Source organism: Diabrotica undecimpunctata, chromosome 3, assembly GCF_040954645.1.
Source record: "Diabrotica undecimpunctata isolate CICGRU chromosome 3, icDiaUnde3, whole genome shotgun sequence".
Classification (NCBI taxonomy): domain Eukaryota; kingdom Metazoa; phylum Arthropoda; class Insecta; order Coleoptera; family Chrysomelidae; genus Diabrotica; species Diabrotica undecimpunctata.
In genome coordinates this window covers 105,618,772-105,645,888 of record NC_092805.1, presented here as the reverse complement: position 1 = coordinate 105,645,888, position 27,117 = coordinate 105,618,772, and the positions used below count along the sequence as shown (strand labels likewise).

The 27,117-nt window shown below is 33.6% G+C and overlaps 1 protein-coding gene across 2 annotated transcripts in view; it reads right to left on the bottom strand.

Annotated features, from left to right (window-relative positions):
- The window catches only part of LOC140437146 (adenylate cyclase type 2-like), a 559,227-nt gene that overhangs the window by 71,529 nt on the left and 460,581 nt on the right, over positions 1 to 27,117 (bottom strand). For both annotated transcript variants that reach the window (XM_072526486.1, XM_072526487.1), the window contains one exon: positions 24,206 to 24,373. In XM_072526486.1, coding sequence (XP_072382587.1) covers positions 24,206 to 24,373 — 168 coding nt within the window. The remainder of the gene's footprint in view (positions 1 to 24,205; positions 24,374 to 27,117) is intronic.

Sequence of the window (27,117 nt, the reverse complement as noted above, 5' to 3'; positions counted from 1 at the left end):
AGAATAGGCGAATACTCTACAAGAGAAAGCATATTGTTTTGCAGAGCATTTATTCAAAGTATTTACTCACAACCTGATGGATTCACCTATTCCATGGAAGTAGACCTATCCTTATTTCTTAAAAGCCTCTATAAATGAGTTTAACTATTTCGAAATGTAAATCGTCTGAAGTCACTTTAGCTATTAACAATTTAAATTATACCAAATCTCCAGAGTATAACTTGTAACGTTTATAGTTAGTGCAATACTAAACTTAGGTTACTTCCCCGATCAATGGAAATTATCTCAGATAATAACAATTCTAAGACCGGAAAAACCTCAAGAAGAAACTACATCTTACATACCAATCAGCCTCTTGCTTATCATGTCTAAAGTGTTCAAAAAACTATTACTCAAAAGACTCGGACCTTGGATCAAAAATCTAATTACAGATCACCAGTTTGGATATCGAACTCATCACTTAACAATACACAAGTTCACAGAGTGGTAAAACATATAAATGACGATTTTGAGGCAAACAAACAGTTCAGCTGCGTTTCTGGACGTTAGGCAGGCATTTGAGAAGATATGGCATGAAGGCCTCTTATACATGCTAAAAAAGATATTACTGCACAGCTTTTACACTGTTCCTGAGCCATAATTGTCAGGTAGGTGTTACTTCATTAAATATCAAGATGCAACTTAAAAACTGTATTTTACCAAAGCTGGCGTACCACAGGGAAACGTGCTGGTGCCTACCTTATATCTCTTGTTTACCGCAAATATACCTACAATTCTGCAGAAACAACTAGAGGAGAGACTACCTACATTTCCTTCAAGCGTATCTTAACAGAATACAAGATTGGTTTTTGGAATGGAAAGATAAAGTCAACGAAGGAAAATCTATTTGTGTTACACTTACATCACGAAGAGGAACCTGATCTTTGGTAACTTTAAATAATCATCAATTACTTTTAGCCAACGAGGTAAAATATCTTGGTATTCATTTGGACGAAAGTTTCACATAGAAGAAACACATTTGGACCAAGAGAAAGCAATTAGGTCTCCAATTCAGATATATGTATTGGTTAATGGATTATTTATCAATATTATCCCTGGATAACAAATTGTTGCTCTATAAGGCAATACTTACACCCATCTGGACATATGGGTTGGAACTATGGGGAACAGCTAGTCACTTTGAACTTTGAAATCATACAACGCTTCCAATTAGCAGTGCAATAATTACCAAGCTGAAAGATCATGAAAGACAGTTTACACTTAACCTCCAAGACAATTCTCAGGAACAACGTAGTTTGAAGATATTAAAACCACTGGACTTACCGTTCACAGTAAATTTGTAAACTAATCAGTTAGTAGTTATAACATGTTAGTATATTTATTTTAAATATTCCTTTATAATAATTGTATTTTGATTTAGCAGCGGGTAAAATCCTTTTTGTCAATGTTACTACTTTTGTTTAGTAAGTAAGTAAGTTTTTTTTTTGTTTTTAATTGCCATATTGCCAGATTTCAGTAAGAGCCTAAGAAGGTATCCATTGAATTCTGACAGGCAACGGTGGGGGAAATCTTTTTTGGAGATCTACGTCATGGAACAAAACACCCTGGCATCTTTCGGCCGAGTAAGATACTAGGTCAGAAGACCCCAGGGTAGTGCCGGATTAACCGTTTTCCGGCTAAAACCTTAACCACCGTTCCAGAGAGGTAGAGAGGTGGACTCAATGAACAACTAAAATAAAAAACTAAAAATTTATAAATAACCATACCTATTACCGTAAATCAGAAAATGTTTCAGACATTAGGCCATAAACAAATAAATAATATTAACCATAAATTTTAGATTCCTGGCTCAATTTTCTCCTCTGTCCTCCTGCTTCTTTTTTTTCATCACCCCAGAAATCAGACAGTGTACTTCTCTTCATTCTTTCTCTCCTCTCAACTTTATGTTTACAACGCTTCTTTCATCCAGCCCAAAACCCATTCGCCTCTCGAAATTTCCCCTCTCATTTTCTCATCTCTGGCAGTTAAAAATGTGGGCGGGAGCGTCCGGTACCCCACAAACAGTACAGTCTGCCGAGGCAGATTTACCTATTTTATTTGTAAACGTTCCAAAACTACCATGTCCTGTCAGAAACTGTGTCAGGAAGTAGTCTAGTTTCCGGAACTTACATTCCCACCACGGCCTCAGATCGGGAATAAGCTTCTTCGTCCACCTTGCCTTTCCGCTATCATTCGCCCATTTTCTCTGCCACTCTACTATTGTTCTTTCTCTCTCATTTTCATCTATATTTACATCCATCCTCCTAGCATACACCCTCGCTCTTTGCACAACAAAACGATCGGTATCACCACTCCAATGACATATAGAGCCTCATTTGAAACTGTCCTATATGCGCTAGATACTCTGAGGAGCATTCGCCTTTGCGAAGTCTCCATGAGCTTAGCGTATTTCGCAGTGTTTAGTAACTACACGGGGGGCGTAGCTTACCACCGACTGGAAAACTCCATTTAACAGCTTTCTCTTGGTGCTACCTGGGCCTTCAATGTTTGGCATCAGCCGTATCAACGCCTCCAGATTTCGGTTCGCCTTCTCTACCGTCTTTTGGATGTGTACTCCAAACCTTAGTCCTTCCGACTACCAGACTCCCAAATACTTAATCGATTTAACCGGTGCAACCTCCACACTTTACACTATAAAGCAAAGAGAGGATTTTTCCCGGCTCCCTTTGAAAACTAAGACCTCAGTTTTCTGAGGCGCTAGCTGTAGATCGTTCTCTCTGACTCACTACTAATGTGACGCAGGGCTGTGTTAGCCGCATAGACCTAGTACTGAACCCTGCGGAACACCCTGCGACAAACTGATGCTGATATCTTTTCTCTTAAAGTAAGTAAGTTTACGCATAATAAAAGTTATTAAGTTTATTACTTATTAACACATTAACGGTTTTTACTCCAAAAGAGTCAAAGGACCAAAGGAGCCATGTTTTTGTAATAGAAGATAGCTATCAAAATACATGACATGAATTATCTTACCGCTATAAAGTTACGACCCACAAACGTTTTACGGTTTGCGAATAGTAAATTTAACATTTTGCGAATGTTTTACAAATTCTTCAAATACGTGATATTTGAAAAAGTAGATATTTTATAGCTCGGGGATAGGAAGTGTATAACGGTTCAACATAAATAAACTGAACAATGTTAAATTTAAAGGAAACAAAAGATATGATTTATACTATGGCATATTTACATACCATATCAGTTTTTATGGGTTTTATGATACATTACTTTTATATTCTTATTTTATAAAAAAAAAACAATCAGTGTTTAAAAGATTTCATCTTACACTTAAAATTTTTAGTTTAATTGGCACTGCATATCAACCACACATTTTTCGCTAGACGTTACGTAATTACTGGGTGCCAAACGCAAACACGACGTGAGATGTTCGACCGTTAGGTGATTGCAATATTTTGCTTTAACTATTTTCATCTGGTTAAATGGGCACAGCCCCCAAAGGAAAAAAGAGGAAAAAAAAACTATTTTCATTTCTGAAAATGCAGACTCGCACAAGTATGTTAATTAGCCCAGTCTGGTTATGCAAAAATCATCGATTTCACGGAAAAACTTTTCGCAGATATCTGAAGCTTTTAAGACATAGGTGGGGGTTACTAGCTGACGAATAGATGAAAAAGTACTCGTATTTTTACCTTGCGTTTTTTTTAAACAATAATTTATGGTCACAATTTGATTTTTTGTCTATAAGTTTTTTCCCTTATATTTTACATAAACAATATTTATATCACTTTTTATATCAAGTATATCTTTATTTATTTTTCCGTTTTTTTAATTAAAATTGATAACTAATTTACGGAGATATTTGCAAAAAAGCAGTTTTTTGTACTAATTTATGAATTTTATTAATTTTTTTTGTTAACAAAATAAAATTAATACATTTAAAGATCGAGAAATTACCGTCTTTTAAAAGTGCGAAATTTCCTCCCAATCGGTCAAATAGTTTAAAAGTTATTTAATTTATTTATATCTGAGGCTAAATGTTTAAACTATTGAACTTGCTCTATTAATGATGTTAGACACATTTAGCAAATTTACAACCATTGTATAGCTGGTAAAAAAACTCACATTAAAAAAAAACCTTCTATGCCCAATAGCAACGAAGTTAGGGACTATTTAAAAAAAAAATCATATTTTCATTGTTTATAAACATTATAAGTAAAATTTGCACACATTTTGAATGACAATCTAAACTTTATATAGCTATAAAATTCATCCAATTTTTCAAAACTTACAGCCCTTCAAAACGAAGGTACTTTCGAAAGATCGACATAGGAAAGTGGATGGGATAACGGTTTCAGCTCCGTTTTTTTTTTCGAGATCGGAACTTCAAATTGAAACACGTAGGAAAAATTTACATTATCTCGACTTCCATTGCAGCTAGACGCCCCTTTTTTTAATCTGGGGTAGCTCATCGAAATATCAATAACTACATATTTCACTGGCCAGGAAATATGGGAAACCTCGGAAAAATTGAGTCCATTTGAAATTCACGTAAAAACATACTTTTTTTTTTAATTTGGCTGGAATAGCCTGTCGCACTATTATTAATGATAACATAATTTTCACCCCCCCCCGAGAATCTCGGAAAATTCCGGAAAATCAACATATATTTTTTTTTCAATTTATATCAATGATGTAATAATACTTATATTTTTTATAAATTAAATTTCAGGTAATTTTTTACACATTATTATATTCCTTATCTTAATTATAATTATTTACTACTTTGACGATCTATATGTTTATATATGTGTATAGGTATATGTACAGTACGAGTACGGTAAATACATTTATTTATGTTTTTAGATCTAAATATCTCAAAGATCACAGAATATACCGTCCTCGTGTCCGTACATTTTATATGTATTCATGTGAATAGGAGTAAGGTCATCTATATAATAGAAAACCGGTAATATATCTTAGTATGCGTAAAAAAGGCGGGATGAGTAGGAGCTGCCACGCTCCAAAATTTCGTCAAAATAGTCCATAACTTCGTTCCCATTGGTCATAGGAGGTTTTTTTTAAATGTGAGTTTTTTCTACCAGCTATCCAATGGTTGTACGTACAAGTCTGTAGCTTGAAAAATATAGAAGTTATTATTTATAAGTAAAAAACATCCTCCTTTTTCAAACGTTTATTTTAATCATTTCGATAACAACGCAATATGAATTTAGCTTCTGAGATAGTTTAAGTCTTAAACAATCCTATGAAATTTGCTAAATGTGTCTAGCATCATTAATAGAGCAAGTTCAATAGTTTAAATATTTAGCCTCAGGGATAAATAAATTAAATAACTTTTAAACTATTTGACCAATCGGGGGAAAATTTCGCACAAATTTAAAAGACGGTAATTCCTCGATGTTTAAATGTATTAATAAAATTTTATTTTGTTAATAAAAAAATTGATAAAATTTATAAATTAGTGCAAAAAAACTGCTTTTTTTTGCAAATATCTCCGTAAGTTATTTATCAATTTTAATTTAAAAAACGGGAAAATAAAGATATTCTTGATATAAAAAATGATATAAATATTATTTATTTAAAATATAGGGGAAAAATCTTATAGACAAAAAATCAAATTGTGACCATAAATTATTATTTAAAAAAAAACGCAAGGTAAAAATACGAGTACTTTTTCATCTATTCGTCATCAATATAAATGGAAATATCAATACTTATCTGTATTCAAATAAAAAATTAATTTTTAGACAGAGAATTAACGTTAAAGTACAGTTGTGCTAAAGGTTTTAAATTTACAAAAATTTACGTTACAATACAGGTTTCCATATCCGCTTCGATCGTCAATTTTGCTTATTAAGATAACATTCAATAGCATTTTAATTTTTTATTTTTTTTAATATGTATGTATGAAACATAAGTATGAAACCTTTCGCCGTTTAATAAGAATTAGTAGTTTTTTTTTGATATTAGCATCTCTTAGGACCTCTTCACTTGTAACTTGGTCATCCTGTGAAACCTTCTAAGATATTCATAGACAATACAATAAAATAATTCATAGACTTTACTTTAAGCAGTCAAGTGTGACTTCCGTACATCAGGCTGGGCCTTATGTAACATTTTAAGACTCGTATTAGAAGATTTAAAGGCACTTCACGTTGAAGAAGGTAGTTATTAAATTTACTAAAGGCAGTTTAAGCCATTCCTATTCTTTTCACTTTTACGTTTGCTAATACGAGTCCCATTTTTTATTCAAGGTAAGCTCTAAGATAGTAAGGTGTGTCTTTAGTATCAATTGCAAGCTTTTCGCACGGATTAAATTCACGATCTTTGTGGAAATGTCTATGACATGATCATTTATAATCCTACATAGGGATGTGGTAAGCTGAATGGGAAGCAACTGTGGATAGCGCACAGTGGACCAATTCACTCATACCGGACCTACAGACGTGTCTCGAATGTGGGCACCGGCGCTTGGATTATTTCCTGTCGCAGGTGCGCACGAATCACGGGTGTTTCCGCTCACACCTCTTCAGGTTTAAGAAAGCAGCTCCAGAGAACTGCCCATACTGTGGTTTGGTCAACACTGTGTCACATACACTGTTGAAATGTGCAATATGGAGTGTAGATGGATTAGAGTTGCAGAGAAGAAATGGTGTTGGTTTTGTGTGTGAGGGTAAAGGTACGTGGCCAAGGACCCACACATTCGTGAGTCAGATGCTTTAGTTCAAGTAGACTGAAGAAAGAAGATTTCTCACCGATCTCTTAAAATATGAAAAATAAAAGGTTTAAGATACCTTGCAAAGAATCAAAAATATTACTGTTATCCTTACCAATAAAATAAAATTCTTGTCTTTGGAGCTTTGATAAGGGATTGTCTACAACTATTAACAACCTTTTTAGTAACCTTTTTTTTATAGTGGTTCCATTCGTTTGATTCCACTTGATTATGAAAGGTGCTTTCTAGATTTTATTACGGTGTTATTAAATGTCTTATCTATAAACGTCAAAGAGGTCTCGGTAAAAATAGCTGCGGGGAATAACGCATTATACTCCCTATCATCATTATAAAGATCTAAGCTGTTAAAAAGAAAATCTAAATTAGGACTGTACAAGTCAATTATTTGCCCAGTTGTTACATATGAAACATGGACTCTACTTCAGCGGGAAATAAATAAGCTGCTGGAATATGAAAGGAAGGTTCTCAAAATAATATTTAGACCTCAAACAGATAAATTGACAGGAGAGTTAAGAAGGCGCCGAAATGCTGAATTGATGACTCTGTACGGTACCTACTGAAAACATCCTCAGACATATAAAAGCTAATCGGATAAGATGGGCAGGTCATGTCGTAAGATCAGAGGAAGACAGAATGCTAAAGACAATGATTTTTGAGAGACTAGATGGTAGAAGATCAGTAGGCCGTCCCAAAAAAAGATGGAAGGATGATATTGAAGCCGATTTATCTAGGATTGGGGTACAAAAATGGTCAACAGTCAAGAAGAAAAAGATAAATGTCAGCGCCCATAATTCTACTTCTTTGAATAATAAATACCTTTATTTTGCTTAAACGAAATGGTTTTTGTAAATATGATAGATGCGAAGCAAGGATAATACTGACAACGATAGGGGACCAAATTTTAAATTATAAAATATTTATGTAAAATCTGATTTGAAGGATGTGTTGGCAGGACAGGATATAATTTAATTGCTGAAAATTCTCTAAAATCTATATCCATCGTGTTCCAATGACACCAAAAAAAGGAGTATTCTTTTAAGAAAGACTTTTAATTAAAAACGGCTCGTTAAAAATGGCCTAATTTCAAAACTTTCATGATATCGATATTGTATTTTTTTAAATTTCAATGGCGATTGAATAAGACATTTTTAATTATACAGATAGTGTATTTTAATCCTTAACTTGAACTATTTCGTTCAATATCTTACAAGTCAATAAAAAATACCCTATATTAAATTCCAATCTTGTCCTAACACTAAACTTCACGCATATTTGAACTAAGTTTCTAGTTTCCCAAATCGGATAATTCAGATGACCTAGTTCTACCTGAGTGAATGTTCTTTGCCAACAACTGTCATTTCCGAAAAAACTTACAAACACTGATTCCAATTCTATCAGTAATCAGACGACATATTCGCTTCGTATTTCTACGCCTCGCAAATTTGATATTTACAGAAAGGGAAAAGTAACAGGCACTTTTGACACAAATCGAAATCCAAGAAGTGGAAACGAAATGTGGAGCTTTTATTTACGTTTAGAATCTTGATTTTTCTAAGAGCAGTTTTATTAAGGATAATACTTAAAAGAGACTAAATTTTGTATTTTACGTTATAAGAGGTTGCTGCAGAATTTTTTATATAGTAATTTATACCTCATTATGTTCTTTTATTAATCTTTTGAGATTTTTTAATATTACGAGTTTATGACATTTACAAAAATCAGGTAGGTTGCTTGGTACTCGGTTACCTCTCGTAGCCAGGCAACAGACGAGACGATTGTTGGGTTTTTTTAACATTAAAGAAACTTCGCTGGTGAGAATGCTAGGAATAATTTAGGCAACTTTTCACAATAAAACCTTCTCCATCCTAACCAATCTACATCAACAACACAAGATTATGGCTTGAAAAGCGTTTTGCGATGCCGCCTTTCCAACGCTCGTTGAAGCTTCTGATTAGCGATTAAATTTAAATTCCTTTGGAAGTTGCTGACCTCAATTAACCTTCTAACAAATGTATGACATGCTACATCTGTCCCTACAAAAAAAGAAGAATGACGTCACTTCATTGCAACCACTGCAAACGAGCATTTTGACGTAAATATATATATATATATATATATATATATATATATATATATATATATATATATATATATACGAAGTAACAAGAAGTCCAGAGACCTCTCTCTGATAGCAAATTAGGTGAACCGCAAATTCAAAGCCTCTTATTAGAGACTTTTAACGACGCTAGAAATATCCTTTTACTTCGACATGCATCTACGATTCACCTTTGAAAATTACTATCTTTTTCGCTCTTTACGTAGAGAAAGACGTTTACATGAAAGTAAAAGATTGCATTTCATTTCAATCGGAACTCCACCATTGCTCTGGTAGAGTTGCAATGGTGGAGTTCCGATTGAAATGAAATGCAATCTTTTACTTTCATTCATATATATATATATATATATATATATATATATATATATATATATATATATATATATATATATATATATATATATATATATATATATATATAATGGCTATACCCCCCAGCGTAAGGTTAAACCGCGACTGTTTCTAGATCCTATTTCTTGGGTGGATCAGTCCCTTTTGTTTATGTTATCTTCTTGACGATATCTCTCCATTTTTTTCTGCCTCTAGTTTTTCCCCTCCATTCTCTGACTCTGCCCTTTGGAGGTCTTCTTCCACTTCTTGCAGCCACTTTGATCTTGGTCTTCCTCTTCTTCTTTTTCTTCCTCCTGGATTCCATTCTATCATTGCGTATGTCACTGCTTCATCTGGTGTTCGCCAAATGTAACCTAACCATCACACTCTACATTGCTTTATTTTAGTCACGATGTCTTCCTTAAGTTCTTCTTTGATCTCTGAATTTGTTCTGCTTCTATATTTATTTTACTCTGTTCTGATTAGTCCCCGTATGGTTCTCATAATCTTTTTCTTCGCTATTCTTAAGTTTTCTTCATCTTTTTTGACCATCGTCATTGTTTCTCCTGCATATAATGCCTAATTATGGTTTTATAAATGTTCATCTTAGTTTTCTTAGTCACTGTTTTGCTTTTAAGTAATCTTTTATTTGCAAAATAAGCTTTATTCGTTTTTTTCTTTTATTTCGGACTTCCTTTCTCCGGTTTTGTTTATTGTAATTCCTAGGTATTTGAAGTATTCTACTTGTTCAAACTCAGAACTTCCTATTTTGATTCTTTCTTTCATTGGCTTTTTCCCTAATCTTAATATTTTTGTCTTTTCTTGATTTAATCTTAGTCCCATTACGTCTACTTTCTCTTTTATTTCTTTTAGCATTTCTTTCATTATTTTCCTGTTCTTTGCAATAATAGCAATATCGTCTGCATATGCGATTATTTGACCACCTCTTGTTCTTAGATTTCCTTTATTTATATTTCGTAGTACATATTCTAAGGCTAGATTAAATAGCATTGTTGATAAGACATCTCCATGTTTCACCCCTTTATTTATACTGAATGCCTCTGTCTCTCCCCTTTGTGTCTTTATGCTAATTTTTGTAATTCTCATTGTCATTTCTATCAATTTTCTGAGTTTATCTGGAATTTTTAATTTTTCAAGCTATCATTAATCTTTTCCATTTAATTGAATCAAATGCCTGTTTTAAGTCTTTAAATAACATTTCCAATTCTAATTTTATATTCGTTTACTTTTTCCATTATTTGTTTTATTGTGTGTATTTCATCTATTGTAGATCTTCCTTCTATGAATCTATATTGGTACTGTCCCACTATCTTCTTTGTGATCTTTGATAACCTTCTTTTTATTATTGATTCACTATTTTATATGTTGTATTTAGTAACGTTATTCCTCTACAATTTTCACAAATTTGTTGGTCTCCCTTTTTATGTATTGTTATGATCTGCCCTACCTCCCAGTCATCTGTCATTTTCTCTTCTTTCCATATATTTTTCAATAGTGCCAGTATTTTTCCTCTCAGCTGCCTTCGTTCGTATTTTATTAGTTAGTTCCAATTCCTCTAATGTTGGTCCTTTTAAAATTTCAATGTCTACTTCATCTACTTCGTCTGATTCTTCTTCGTGCACCGTTTCCTCCTCGTTATTTATTTCTTCTCCTGTTGTTTCCTCCGCCAAGAACTCTCTGTAGTAATCCATTTTTACTTGCTTGTATTCTTGACCCTCTATTGTCACTCTTCCCTCTTTATTTTTTATTCCGTTTGGTTTGCTTTTGTATTTTTTGTTTTGTTCTTTAATCTTTTTTATCTTATTTCCTGCATTTTTTACCCATCTTCTTTTATTTTGGCTTATCAATTTCTTAGCATTATTTCTTAATTTTTTATATTCTTTTCTGTCTTTCTCTTTATCTGTCCTTAGCCATTTAATTCTGGCTTGTACTTGTTTTGCTATTATTTCTTTACATTCTTGGTTACACCATCCGTTTTTTGTTTTATCCTGACTTCTACCTACCTGCATATTTGCACCTTCTTCTATTTATTTTTTGATCGTCTCCTATTCTGTGTTTATATCTTCTGCTTTATATTTCTCTTTTATTTGAACTGTTACTGCCCCTTCATATTTTTTTCTTACTTCTTCATTTCTCATTTTATTGACGTTCCACTTTTTATGTTGGTTTTTCCGTTTTGTTTCAATTTTAACTTTTTGTCTCATAGTGGCTGTGACCATATAGTGGTCTGAATCTGCACACGCACCTTCAAATGTTCTTACGTCTTTTATTGACGATTGTTTTCGTTTATTAATCAATATGTGATCAATTTGACTGTATGTTTTCTGATCTGGCGACCTGCATGCTACCTTATGTATTTTAGGATGTTCAAATTTTGTTGAGCTCATTAACAAATTTGTTTTTGTTGCTAGGTTACATAGGTGACCTAGCATAAATATGACATCTTCTTTGTGTATTTTTTCTATCTCCTCTTCGAACCTATTATAAAAAATTTTCGGTGGATCTCCATTCAGTAATATTTTTTTCATTTCATTCGAAGCAAGTGGCCAAACCAACGAATTCTATGAGATTTTACAAACTTTACTATGTCCGCGTGTTTAATTAACTCGTCGAAATCAAATTTCATGCGAATTCTATAGCCCCCATACTGCTCCCGGGCAGATCCAAAATCTTCCTGAGCACTTTCATTTAAAAACTTTTTAGGACATCTTCGTATTTCTTCAGCATAATCAATGTTTCACAACCACAGGTCACAATATTTCTTGTTAGTGTTTGTTAAAAAGTCGAAACTATGTCATAAGTAAGTTTGTAAATTAAAAATAAAATAAATTTTTAAATAAAAATTAAAAAATATATATTTTACATAATTATTAACTAACGGCTGCATTGCAGCTTCTTTAGCATATCACTTAAATTTCTGCAACTTTATAAAAAACAATTTTTTGTTTGTATTCGGGCCTACTCGAGCCGGGTAATAATATTTAGCTTACTGTCTTAAAGATAATTGGAATTTCCAGCAAGAGATTAAATTAAAATTTGAATTTGAGACTAACGGCTAGCCTTATACGGTCATTACCCACTGAAAGATACTAATCTATATACAGTAATTTATACAGATGGTCAGTTAAACTGTTGCTTATTTACTTAATCGGAAACCCGTGTAAATTCATCGAATCGATTTTATATTTTTAATGTCATACAGCATCGTCTAACTTAAAGAAAGTCGACGTTTGGTTAATAATTTACTGTAAGAAAATATACTTCAAGCATACGGGACATTCTTAGGGGGCCATTTGACCCAACATGAATCACGTATAAATCAATAATACATTGTATACATTATATTCCATACACGTATATATTACATAATATATGTAATAACAACTCTAGAAACTATGCCGCCAATTCTTATCGGTACTTAAAGCATGGGGGTTCAAATTAAGTGTTGTACCTTAGATTTCTCAGCCCTGTCCCACCCAAAATGTATGCCGTTGCAAAAAAAAATCTATATACCGGTCCGAAAATTTTACGAGAATTTAGGGTACTACCATTTAAAGGGGCGAATTAGTCCCTATGCACTAGGGTGCATTAGCGTAAATTCAATGCACTTTTTCTACATATATACATCTACAGAAAAGGGGCCTGAAATAAAATTTTCTATCTAAACATCACGTTTTAAAGTTTAAAATAATTTTTTTTGACAAACATATATTCAAGAAACGAAACAAAAGAAAAACACGAAAACACGCAATTTCTCTTTTTTGTCCTGTAATATTTTTTAGGATGGTATAGGTATAGGCATTGCTTTACAAAAAAAAACTTCTATCCTTCTTATTTAAAATAACGTTTGGTAGAAATATTTAGAATTCACACTATCCGAGATACGATTTTTCAAAGTTTATCACTCACACCATTTTTTGGTCATTCTTCTATTTTTTCAATGCTACAATGGTACAATGATACAATGGTACATTACTAAGAAAGAACAAATAATTATCTTCAGCAGAACTCTCTAGGACTAATTTTAAGCAAGATACGGTTCTTCAATTTGTCTACTTTTAACGGTTTTTGCTATTTACAGCAAAATGCAAATAAAGCGTACGAAAGCTGCACTATTCACCTTTAAAACTCACTTCAATCTTTGTCGATAGGACACACTGTTTAAAAGCTATCGAATTTTTACCGCCGAGTTAAAACAAATTATATTTAAAAAAATAATTTCACGCATGTTTTTCGGGGTCATAAAATTGACATTCTCAACAACGTGCAGCTTGTATGTATTATTTTTAAAGGTTGTGTGGCATTTTCATCTCTGACGATTGGAGTATTCTTTTCTTGTACATTTAGGTATATAAAGTGTGTCCGTAAAGTATGAAATAAATTCGATATCTACTAAAACTAAAATACGTCTTTTTAAAAAAATCTAACACACGTGGATTTTTAAATTTAATGTTCTACATTTTACAATAAAATTTCATTATACAAGATGATACACATTACAGTGATGACGTCATCGGCTCTTTTTTTAAATGTAACACCCTCTATTTTAGGACATTTTTAGATCGATAAAAATGAGCTGATTTCAAAAATGTATAATACTGGGTCTAATGGATATAATTTGAAAGATATGCGTTTAAAGAATAAATTATTTATTTACAATTTTTGGTAAACAGTAATTATTTTTAGTAACGTTTAATAACAATTAAGTAGTACAATAATTGTATTAATTCGTAAATGTTCTGTATTATTGCTTAGAATTACTTTTAAGTAGAAATGCATTTGAGTGTAAAGCAAAGAATTGAAATACTCATGATGATTGGGTATGGAGACAAATCGCGAACTCAGATGGAAGTGTGTAATTTATTTAATGATAAATATCCAGAAATACCCATCACACAATCAACAGTAAGTAAGATTGAAAAGAAATTTCGAGAAACGGGTACGGTTGAAAACGCACGCAAATCAGGTCGTCCCTCTGTAAATTATGTTACAACATTAGATGTTCTAATTGCTTTTGAAGAAGATGCGCACACTTCTGTTAGTAAGGTTAGTAGTGATCTCGATGTTTGCAAAACAACGGTACACAAAGTACGTAAAAGTAAGTAATGTAAGTAAAATGCACAGTTGTACAGGAATTAAAAGAGGATGATCCAGATAAAAGAATACAATTTTGCGAAATAATGATAGATAACAGCCACCGAAACCCTCTCTTGGTTCAAAATATTTTTTTTTTCTGATGAGGCTACGTTCAAATTAAATGGCGAGGTCAACCGCCAGAATTGTAGATACTGGGTAAAAGAAAACTCCGACTGGATGCAGGAACATCATACACAATACCCGCAAAAGGTAAACGTATGGGCTGGCATTGTAAGAAATAAAATCATTGGACCCTACTATTTCAAAGGTAATTTAAACGGGCCAGCATACCTTCAGTTTTTAAGTGGTTATTCGTACCTACTTTAGTTAATTTATTCCCCAGTACAATTAATCTTGGAGGTTTTGGTAAAAGTTTATGGTTTTAACAGGATGGTGCGCCTCCGCACCATCCGCAATTTAAACGGGCCAGCATACCTTCAGTTTTTAAGTGGGTATCTCGTACCTACTTTAGTTAATTTATTCCCCAGTACAATTAATCTTGGAGGTTTTGATAAAAGTTTATGGTTTTAACAGGATGGTGCGCCTCCGCATAAGGCTTTACATGTTCGGAGGTACCTAAACAAATTTTTCCGAACAGGTGGATTGGAAGACGTGGACGTATTGAATGGCCAGCGAGGTCGCCAGACCTCAATCCTTTGGATTATTTTATGTGGGGTCATTTAAATGATGTTGTTTATAAAATGAAACCTGCAAATATTGGAGATTTAAAAACAAGAATTCGTAAAGAAATAAACAATATTTCTCAAGAAAGCATAAACAAAGTTATAGAATAATTTGTACAACATTTGGGTTACTGTCAAATACAACAAGGGTTACAATTCGAATATTTAAGATTAAGTCATGTATTAATTACTGAATTACTTTCAAGTTATTTATTATAATTTATTTATAATTTATTAATATTATAAATCAATAAAAATTAATTTTCTAAGCGCATATCTTTCAAATTATATCTGTTAGCCTCCCAGTATTATACTTTTTTGGAACCAACTCATTTTTAAAAATCTAAAATCTAAAAATGTCCTAAAATACAGGGTATTACATTTAAAAAAGAGCAGATGACGTCATCACTGTAATGTGTATCACCTTGTATAATGAAATTTTATTGTAAAATGTAGAACATTAAATTTAAAAACCGACGTGTTTTAGATTTTTTTAAAAAGGCTTTTCATTTAGAAAATATCGAATTTATTCCATACTTTACGGAAACACTGTATAAATGGTTGCCAGCCTCACAATTTGATTAGGGGAGAGTCCCACAGTATCGACCGGCATACAGTACCGGCCAGTTGAAAGTTCTACAAACCTATAATAGATGGTACGGTGATGATTATCGGTATTAGTGCTACATACTCGTATAAGTACAAGCCCAGCGCGGTGTCAACTTGTCGCGACAGGATTCTTGTCAGTGCAAAGATTTGTGTTGGGCATCATAGACGTACACTGCATATTTAAAATTCTGTTGGTGATTTTCAACATTTAAAGATCCAGTTTAAAACAAATAACTCCTGGTATGTATAGTGTACTTATATAACTATAAAAAAGTATACTTTAAATCAATTTGTGCGTTGGTTTTTACCTGTAAACAAACTTATTTTTTTTTTTCGTTTCCTCCAGTACCGGCCACTGCATTGTCCTGCAGTACCGGGCAATAATAAAGTTCGTTTTTAAAAGGTTTCTTTTACTTACAGGTACGCAAAAATGCCAAGTGATAAAAATAATGTTCATGTGAGGCAAAAAAAGGGCAGCTGGGATCCTGCGAACATGCGAAAATCCGTGAAAAAGGTACTGAATAATGAGATGAGTGCACGCCAAGCTGCCGAACGCTATCAGATACCACGAACTACATTGAATGACAGAGTAAGTGCTATTAAAAATAATAAAGAGATATTCATTGAGCTAGTTATGGGTCGTTTTCAAAATAATTTTTCACCTGAACATGAAGAAACATTGGCGACACATGTTAAAGACTTGGCCAATAGACTAATGGGCATTTAAACAGGCAAGAATTTTTACGTCTTGCTTTTCAACTGGCAGAGAAGTTGAAGTTACCTCACCAGTTTAATAAAGAAAAAGAAATGGCAGGGAAAAACTATTATTATTCTTTTATGAAAAGACATAGTGATTTATCATTGCGGAGTGCTGAATCAACGAGCTTAATAAGAGCAGTAGGATTTAATAGACCTCAGGTTGAGCGTTTCTTTGATGGTTTAGAGACTTTGATACAGAGGTTTAAATTCACTCCTTATAAAATATGGAATTGCGACGAGACTGGTGTCAGCATTGTCCAAAAACATGCCAAAGTTTTAGCTACTAAAAACCAAAAACAAGTAGGAAAACTGACTTCAGCAGAACGTGAAAGAACGTGACGGTGCTTTTTGCAATGAGCGCTGGAGGTCAATTTGTTCCACCATATTTTATATTTCCACGAGTCCGAATGAATGAAAGACTACTGGTTAACGCCCCAAATGAGAGCGTAGGCGAAGCTCAGCCAAACGGCTGGATGAATGCCGAATTATTTTTAAAATGGATGCATCATTTTGTGCAGTATTCTAATCCTACAAATTTGCCCGGAAAAATAACATCCATATGCTTAGCACCCCACCACATACGACCCATAAGCTACAGCCACTAGATCGTACGTTCATGAAGCCATTTAAATCTGCTTATAATAATGCATGTGACTTGTGGATGAGATTAAATCCCGGTATTAGAATCAGTGAATACGAGATTGCTGGCTTAGTTGCTTCAGCTTTTAATCGAGTTTCTCGAATGGAAATCGCAGTTAGTGGCTTTCGTTGCACAGGCATACACCCCTTTGATAAAAATGTCTTTAATGATTTGGACTTTATTTGTTCTAACATAACCAACATTACAGAACAACAATCAACGTCAGAATCATTGCCTTCATCTTCCCAACTGCTAGAAGCAACACCTTCAACATCAGAACCGTTGCCGTCATCTTCCCAACTGCTAGAACCAACATCTACTACTCCTGCTCCTGATCTCGTAGCCCATATTACAAATTCTGTGCATTCCGACAACCAAACTACTCTTGCTAATGGAGAATCACAAATTGCTTTTTTGCGGCAATTAGAATCTCAAGAAGAAGCTACAATTGACCTATCCACCTATCCACAGACAATTTTAAAGCTGCACTTACAGAACTCTCACCGGTTCCTGATGCTTCTAAAAGAAGAGCAACTGCCCGGAGTCGTAAAGCTGAAAAAAGCGAGATTATAACTGGTTCTCCATACAAAAAAATGCTGGAAGAGAAAAAAGCAGGCAAAACAAGCGTCGAATCACTTAAACGAGGGAAGAATTTACTTGTGGAAAATGACGTTAACAAAAAAAATAAGGTCTCAGGAAAATATGTTCAAAAAGGTAAAAGCTTGTTGTCAGGAAGATATGTTAGTAAGAAAAGTAGGAAAAATAAAGATGAAAACCTACCTCCTCCTAGCAGACCGGTTGAAGAAGAGACAGTTTGTCCTTTGTGTACTGAATCTCATGAAGAGGATTGGATACAGTGTGGAAACTGTAATACTTGGGTTCATGAGCCGTGTGCGAACATATCAGAGCTATCCAAACAATATATTTGTGATTTCTGTATTGTTTAATTGGTAATATATTTACTGGCCGGTACTGGAGGCCAATTTTATAAAGTTTGATTTTTCCTTATCTTTAATTTTCATTAATAAAGTGATTATTTTGAAACATTATGATTGTTTATTACTTTCATTGACAGCATAATAGTCCTTTCATACATGACAGGAAGTATTAAACATGTACCTTTTAGCATTTTGATTTTTTTGTTGATAAACCTTAAGGTGACGGTACTGTAGGACTATCTTGGTTACCGTTAATCTTAAAATATTTTACAATAGACTATTTTAAAGTACGGGAAAAAGGCTTTCTTTTTTAATTTGGTAATACATATACCTAAATGTACTAGAAAAAAAATTATAATGTGAAACTTAATAAAACTTATCACATAATTTTATTCACTTATCAAACTTATAGCACAAACGGTTAAACGTAGGAAACTTTAAAGAACCTTGCTTAAAATTAGTCCTAAACCCTTCTACAATAAACCATTTTAAAAGTAATTAATTTTTATTTTTATTCAATGTACCACTGCATATACCCAGCACTGCATAGAAAAAAAATTATCCCTAGCGACTGGAAAACCAGGATTATATGCCCAATCTATAAAAAAGGGGATTCACTGAAATGCAACAATGATCGCAGGATATGCAGCTTGTGCACAGCTTACTACGTTTTTACTAACATACTAAAAAACGACTCCATCAATTTACTGAAAATATTGTCGGGGAATATCAAACCAGTTTCCGACCAGGAAAATCTACAACTGATTAGCTATTCACAGTGAAACAAGTTCTAAACAAATAGTGGGAATATGACATTGACGTCTACAACATATTCATAGATTTTAAACACGCCTACGACTTAAGTCATAGACTCAATTAATAGTAGAGTTATATTTAATATTGCATAGTTTTAATATCCTCCAAAAATACATCCGAATAGTAAAAGCAACAATTGACAAAAGCAACTATCAGAGTAAAAAATGAGCTCACTAAGAACTTTTAAATAGGCAAGAATTAAAGCAATTAGATGGGTTGGCACCGACACTATTCAACCTGACTCTCGAATATGTGATGAGACAGATGAATATAGGAAGAAGTAATCTCCTAATAAATAAATCAATACAGATTGCCGCCTATTAGGGCGCAAGACCAAACGTAAGGACGCGGAAAAGGTGGGATAAGCTCAAAATTTGCTAGACGAGAAACTGAAGAAGACCGGCAAGGTTATAGTCATAGTTTGGAGAAGGCCAAGGCTCGATTTTGGCTGTAGCGCCATTGGAGCTATGTATTATGTATCCTAATGCATGAGGATAAATTCATCCCTTTCTCAAAAACCCACCCTTTAAATGGTAGCACTCCGTGGTTTTTATATTTGGTAGTCCATTGGCCATATGAAACAATAAAACTCCTTTAACGTATATATATATATATATAATATATATATATATATATATATATATATATATATATATATATATATATATATATATATATGTATATATATATATATATATATATATGTATATATATATATATATATATATATATGTATAAATATATATATATATATATATATATATATATATATATATATATATATATATATATATATATATATATATATATACATGACCTCATCGACAGTGATTCATACTTGAATCACTGTCGATGAGAAGTCACTAATTTATATTTTTAAAAATTAACAGGAAACAAACACAGCGGATAACTACCTAATGGTTGATCTAATTCACTGTTTATAGCTCTACCTAAGAAGACAACAGCATAAAGTTTATGCTGTTGTCTTCTACAACCATCAGATTGGTGTATAGAACCATCAGCTTGTTAAACAACTTACTGAAAATTTTTCTGAAGGTAATATATGGTCGTATCTACAATAAATGCGAGGAATACCTGGATGACACACAGTTTGGTTTCCGTAACGCGTTTAGAACGAGAGAGGCACTGTTTGGAATGAACGTACTTGCTCAAATATGTCGATATATATATATATATATATATATATATATATATATATATATATATATATATATATATATATCTGTAAACATAAACTGTTGTTTTATTGACTTCCAAAAGCCATTTGATCGTGTTAAGCACTCTATATTGATCGAAGCTCTAAAAGACATTGGCTTGGATGGCAGAGATGTTGGAATAATTGCAAATTTATATTGGAATTAAACAACATCAGTTTTAGTAGATGGTGTGAAATCATAGGCTCTTAATATTAAAAGAGGAGAACAGCAGGGATGCCTCTTGTCACCCTTGCTTTTCAACGTTTACTCCGAAAGAATTTTCAGAATAGCACTTTCTGAAAAACAAGAAGGAATACTTGTGAACGGTGAAGTCATCAATAATTTGCGATATGCGGACGATACAGTACTCCTAGCTTATAGTCAAGAAGATTTGCAAAAACTACTTGATAGTGTCGTTGAGAGTTGTAGGGAGGCAGGTCTGGATCTGAACATACGGAAAACCGAAATACTCATAATAAGTAAACAACAGCATATAAAACCGTCTAGATATGTAAATAATACCAAACTTGAGCAAGTTGATAAAATCGTTTACCTTGGACAGCAATTAAATTGTTATAAAAATTAACAAAACAAAATTGAGGAGTTTGCTGTAAGAAGGATGCAACTTCATATTTAGACCATTTTGGAAGGAAACATATGCCATAATTAAAAAAAATTGGCGGATTGACTGGTATAAGAACGATGCAGATCCGATAATAAATAAAGGAATTATACATCTTTATGGATCTGACTCCTTACTCATTTGGTACAAGAAGGGTGCAGCTCCGGACCTGCACCCTTTTTGCACCAAACGATTGTAAATGTTCGGTGATTTTCGTGGAATGCAAGGTCATCTTCTGTTGGCGCTGGGCCACCAGGGCAGCTGTTTTGTTTTGACTTGTTAGTCGCTATCATTACTGCGTGGCGTGCGTTATTATGCGGTTTAATTGTTCGTGTAAAAATTTAACATCGTGTAAAAATGAGTGAAACTGAGTCAGATCCGTTAAGCGCTAGTGAGTCAGGCTATGAACCTACAAGCTCTGATAAAAGTTTTTTTAATAGTGATGTCGCAGGACCTTCAACCAGGAGGAAGTATCCAAAGAAGAAACGTACCTCTGTAAAAAAAAACACATTGAACCTGTTGTTAACATGGAGCTCACGGAAGAGATTGTCCCTGTAACCAAAAATATAAAAAGTGCCAACCCCACTCTCTGGAAAAGAAATATGAAAAAAACCTATTGCAGAAGGAAAAATGTATACCAACTGGAAAGAACACAGAAGGGACCGAGACTAACTAGATCGAACTGCAACTGCAGGTGGACGTGGAAAATAAGATTTTCAGAATGTGGACGAAGAAACAAGAAAAGTTGTCATACAAAAGTTTAACAAAATAGGCGACAAAGATTTGCAAAATACCTATTTGGTAGGGTTGATTCAAACTGCTTCTAATCAAAGAACTCGACAAAAGACTAATGAAAGGCAAGACCGCACTTGTTCCCACAAATACTTTATAAAGCTGGGTAAGCTATCCAAACGAGTTTGTAGACATGCTTTTCGTTCAATCCACGGCATATCAAGGAAGCGTGTAGATCTCATTGCTCAAACTTTTCGTGACAAATATATTGCAGCGTCACCTAGTAACAAAGGAAAGCATACAAATAGACTCAACCGAAAATCTAACGAAACACTCAAAAATGTAAACATACACATCCAGAGCTTTCCAAGGCGCGAACCGCATTATAGTAGAAATAAATCCCGTCGATTCTATTTATCTCCAGATCTAAATGTAAAGAATATGCATCAACTCTATTTAGAAATTTACGAACTAGAAAGTGTTAGCAATCCTAGATATAAACCTAAAGTTCCCCATGACTTCTTATATCGATACTTCAAAGAAAACTTCAACTACAGGTTTGGCTCACCTCTATCAGATACGTGCAAAAAATTTGATGTCTTAGATAACAAACTCAAAGAAGTGACCCTCGACGAAAATGAACGAAAAGTTTTAGCAGCAGAAAAGAAGTTGCAAGAAATTAAGGCCGATTTGTTTTTCAAGGAGCTGAAGGAGAAAACCACATTTTGCAAGCATAGCGACGAAGTGGAGGTTCTGACCTTTGATTTTCAACAAAACCTTCCACTTCCAAAAATTCCTGCTGGGGAAGCTTTCTACAAACGCCAGTTGTGGACATACAACTTCTGCGTCCATTCTGGTAAGACCAATAAAGCACACTTTTATATGTATGATGAAACTACGGCTCGAAAGTCACCAAACGAGGTAGTATCATTTTTGTACCACTATATAAAAAATATACTCCCTAAAAATGTTAAAGTTTTATACCTTTTTTCCGATAACGCTGCTGCGCAAAACAAAAACTGAGTAATGATTAAGTTTTTGTATTTGCTGGTGAGAACTAGGTCTATTGACAATATAGAGCACCGCTTTCCTGAGCCAGGACATAGCTTTCTTCCCTGTGCAACAATATGCTGATTTTGTTAAACAATCATCCAAACAGTTTTGGATTTTCATTCTGGTGAAACAAAATATGATCCTGAACTTTAGTGGTCACTATGAAGGACATTTTAAAAAAGTTATCTCAGATGCAGAAAAGCAAAGATTCCAGATTTCCAAATACCTAATTTTCCAGTACAGCAATGAACATTTAGATGGTATTAAAGTCAGTATATATACTGGCCTTCCGAGTTTTCACTTATTCCAAATCTTGAGAAACCTTGACAGCGACCTCTCAGTTTCTTCTGATATTCCTGTCTATTGCAATCCTATACATGTCAAAAAAAATCGGTTGCCTGTAAAGTCGGTTTTACGGGCGAAGATTTTACGTGACAACGTCTTTTTCTCGGTAGAATATTTATTGATATGAATATTATTAAATTGCACAATAGGAACAAGGAATTGAATGAAAATAAGAATTGCACAAATTTTAACTATAGAAATATATTTTGTTTACTAAAACATTGTACATGTAAACTTAAACTTAACTAATTTCTATTTGAGTGATTTTGTTGAGGATAGGACGATGATAGGACAAATAGCATCGCACCAGCGGACCGATCATGTTTGAATGGGAGAGAGACGCAAGGCATTCGCCGGTCCGGCGGGCCTCTCTCTCGTTCGGTGACTCATCGTAACAGACGTGAGCGGGCGTTACACTTTTTCATGAGTGACTCCGAGCCACAACCTAATTTAAGACGTTGTCACGTCAAAACCAAATATACAGATGTAATGCAGTTGGCAACACGATTCGTTCCTATAGACCAAATGGCTTTTTACACCCGTCTCACAAGTGATGCAGCCATGGCAGAGAACCAGGAAACCGAATCATCTGGAACGGATGATGACGACCAGGTAGATGAATGAAGGGTGTGTTTGCCCGTGTGTTTAATGTTTTTTTTTTCTGAATGTTATTTTTTTGACACCAACCTGTTTCTTTTTACAGATTTTTTCGTATTTGTGTAGTAGGCAAACCATAGTCGTTTGATTGTTGTAACCGAATAAAAAAGTCTTTGTTGGGAATTTGTTTTTTTTTTCAAAAATAATGGTAAAGAAGCATTAGTTCACGTGTTTGGTGTAAGAAAGATGCAGGTCCAATTTCTTTTCAATTTTTTTCTTATTTTTTCAAAAATTATCTTCTTGAAAATAATCTCAAGTATTGACTAAATCTGTTTGTTATCGATTGATATTATATCAGTAAAACAGTTTTTTTCAATTTCCCAACAATTACCAAATATGGAGCTGCATCCTTCTTACAGCAAACTTCTCAATTAATATTGCCAAATATTAGGTGGCCTCTTTTGAGTGGCCAGTCCTGGTCACGTAGAATAGAAAGGTATTTTGCTAAATAAAATAGGTAACGGGATATCAAAGAGAAAATACGAAGATCTTCTGAATCAAATCAATGATAAAACAGAGAATTATCTATATAAATACTCCCACCCATTAGAAAACGAAAACGGTTTTCTTTGCTGTTTAAATAATTTACGAATAATTAACGTCAAAAACACACAAAAAATATTTTATTAATGGATTCATAAATAATACCGTGCTAAAATTTGGTGCCAGTTAATTTAATTCTTAATAATATACTATGTTAATTAATCAATTTGTATATTAAATGTAAGAGAGACGAACGATAAATTTTGTTCTTACCTGGGAATCGTCGTAATCTGCATAATACACATCGCCAGAAACAAAAACGAAGCGCAAGTGACGTAACAGCGGAATTCTGAATCGGGTTGGCCACGATATTCCTGCTCTTGTTTTCTGTTCCTGAACCACAACAGCGCGGGATGTAGTTCTTCGCTACTCCACCATTTCCTGAAACATACACCAATTTTCTTCTTGAGGAATTACGAGAATGTGCTGAATTATGTAAAGACGATTGTTGTGCCGAGAAGCGTCAGTTGGTGTATTATTTAAAAGGGTGGCGAGGTCGGTGATGGATTAACTTTGTTACTGGATATGTGTGAGGACAGGAAGAAAGATTTGTCTCACTTATTGTGTTTACTTCCCAGTGAGAACGGTTTATTTTTCTCGGTTATTGAGATTTGATAAAATATTACTTTCCTTGATCGTAACAATTAATATCTACTTTTAGAAAATGAATGAAACAATACTACTGGATGATCACAATGCATACCTAATAGCTCAAAAACTTACAATATTTCAAAGAATTTTACGTTTTATTATCAGAAAACATCATTTAAATTCATTTTATATAAACTACGTAGATGACATTTTAATACTTTTATTATCATTTGAAAAATACTTAGATCATATAGAAAGACGCATGGAAGCAATTTTCGAAGAGGGATTAATTCTAAAACTGTAATTTTGCAAGAAATAAATTACTTGAGACATATTGTGGGAAACAAGAAACAAATACATTCTGTATACAGCGAGGAATACGGAAAGGAGACACATCTCTCCAAAGCGATTCACGACGCTTTTAGAACATACTTGTAAGAAGGCACATCTGAACGAGCATGGTATCAACATAAATGGAGAGAAGCTCAGTCATTTGAAATTTGCAGATGACATCGTCCTTATAGCCGATCGTATGGATGATGCATTAATAATTTTTGAAAAATTATATCACGCTTTCTTGGAGATCGGACTAAATATTAATATGAACAAGATGCAAATAATGAGTATTCTGGTGCTAAATCTAAATATTGCTGTTGATGGAAGGGATATTGTGCAGACTATATCGTATTAGTATCTAGGACAAGAAATTCGGTTTTGCAGAAATAACCAGACATGTAAGCTTCCACGTCGCATAGGATTAGCCTGGGCAGCGTTTGGTAAGTTAAACTATGTATTTAAATTGAATCTACCCACATGCTTCAAAAGGAAAATCTTTGACTAATGTGTGTTACCTGTACTCACTTATACAGCGGAAACATTAACACTTAGAAAAAAGGTAGTTAATAAGATTCGCGTGACTTAGATGGCTACGGAGCATCAGATGTTGGGTGTCTCCTTGAGAGACCGAATCACAAACGAAGAAATACGTCGTAGAACAAAAACAACAGACGCTATCGAAAAAATCGGGTCGTTAAAATGGAATTGAGCAGGACACGTCGCCAGATTCTCAGAAAACAGATGGACAAAACATATTTTAGAGTGGAGACCAAGGCAAGAAGCAATACGGAGCAGAGTACGCCCACCAACTAGATGGACTGACAACCTGAAGGGTGTTAGCAATAACTGAATGCAAGCCGCACAAGGCAGAGACAGATGAAAAGAGCTGAGGGAAACCTATGTCCAGCAGCGGACGCATACAGATTGATGATGATGATGATTATGTGGAATTTAGTTTGTCCATTACATTCAGTTCGACAAAAATAGCCGACGAATATATGGATGAATACAATCAAATTGATCACTTCATAACCGGATATAGCCCAGCACAATTGTTTTTGAAAAAGCCTATCCGATTGGTCTTGAGGAACTGTTTGAAGTGACAAACTACAAAAATATAAACAAATAGCCTATCAGAATTCGGTACATCATGAACATAATAAAAACTATATCACAAAAATAGAAAATTCTGATTTAAAAGAGGAAAATTGGGCATATGTGGAAAATATATTAAAACTAAATAGAAAACAAACATGGCGAAGTAAGACTAGGTTCATTTCAAATAAAAATGAAAATCTTAAATACATTTTATAAAGTAGATATTGGATAGCATTTTTATTGATTCTCCTTTTAGTTTCGTATATTTGTTATATTATTTGTACATGAATATTGTAATTTATACAATAATAAACACTTTTTAGATTAATTCAAACTGCTTGCTCTTCGTAACAATATATTTACACGAACTGTCCTGCTATGTCCCACTTCTCGAGTGATAAGCTGTAAAATGCGCCAAATGCGTATTTTGATGGCCTTAAACGAAAACAATTTACCACTATCACTTTCTATTTTTTTTGAGCTGTAAGAAATTTGTAAAAGATTTACAGAAATATAGTGCTAGTCAAAAGTCCGTTCCTCCCCTCGTATCTTTTGAACGGTTATTGTTATAATAGTGAAATTTGGAGGAGGTAATAAACAGACGTAGGCTTCTCAACTAGTCATGACAGGTGACGTAATAGTGACATATGACGTTACAGCGTCACTGTGACAGATAATTTTAAATGTGACCTTGTGGCAAGTGTTACCTCGTTCGAAAGGTATTGAAAATTCACCGGTTAAGTTAGTATTGAGAAAAACAAGCCCAACTATGTGGTTCCCCAAGATACCTGACCAAACATTTATTTTTTTTTTGAAATCGAGTATGTGTTTCACGAAAGACGTGAGCATTTATGTCACCCCAATACCTCACATTGTGTTTGTTAACATTTCCATTGATAGAAAAAGTACTTTCGTCACTAAAACGATTTTTTTTATGTAATTGGGCTGTTGGTTAATTTTATTGGATATATTTTCATATTTTCATTTATTAGTCTTCGGTCGGGGTCATCATCTAAAAAGTGTACAATTTTTAATTTGTACGGATAAAATTTGTTTTCAGCCAACACTCGGTGTACTGTCTTTTGACTGATTTCATAGAT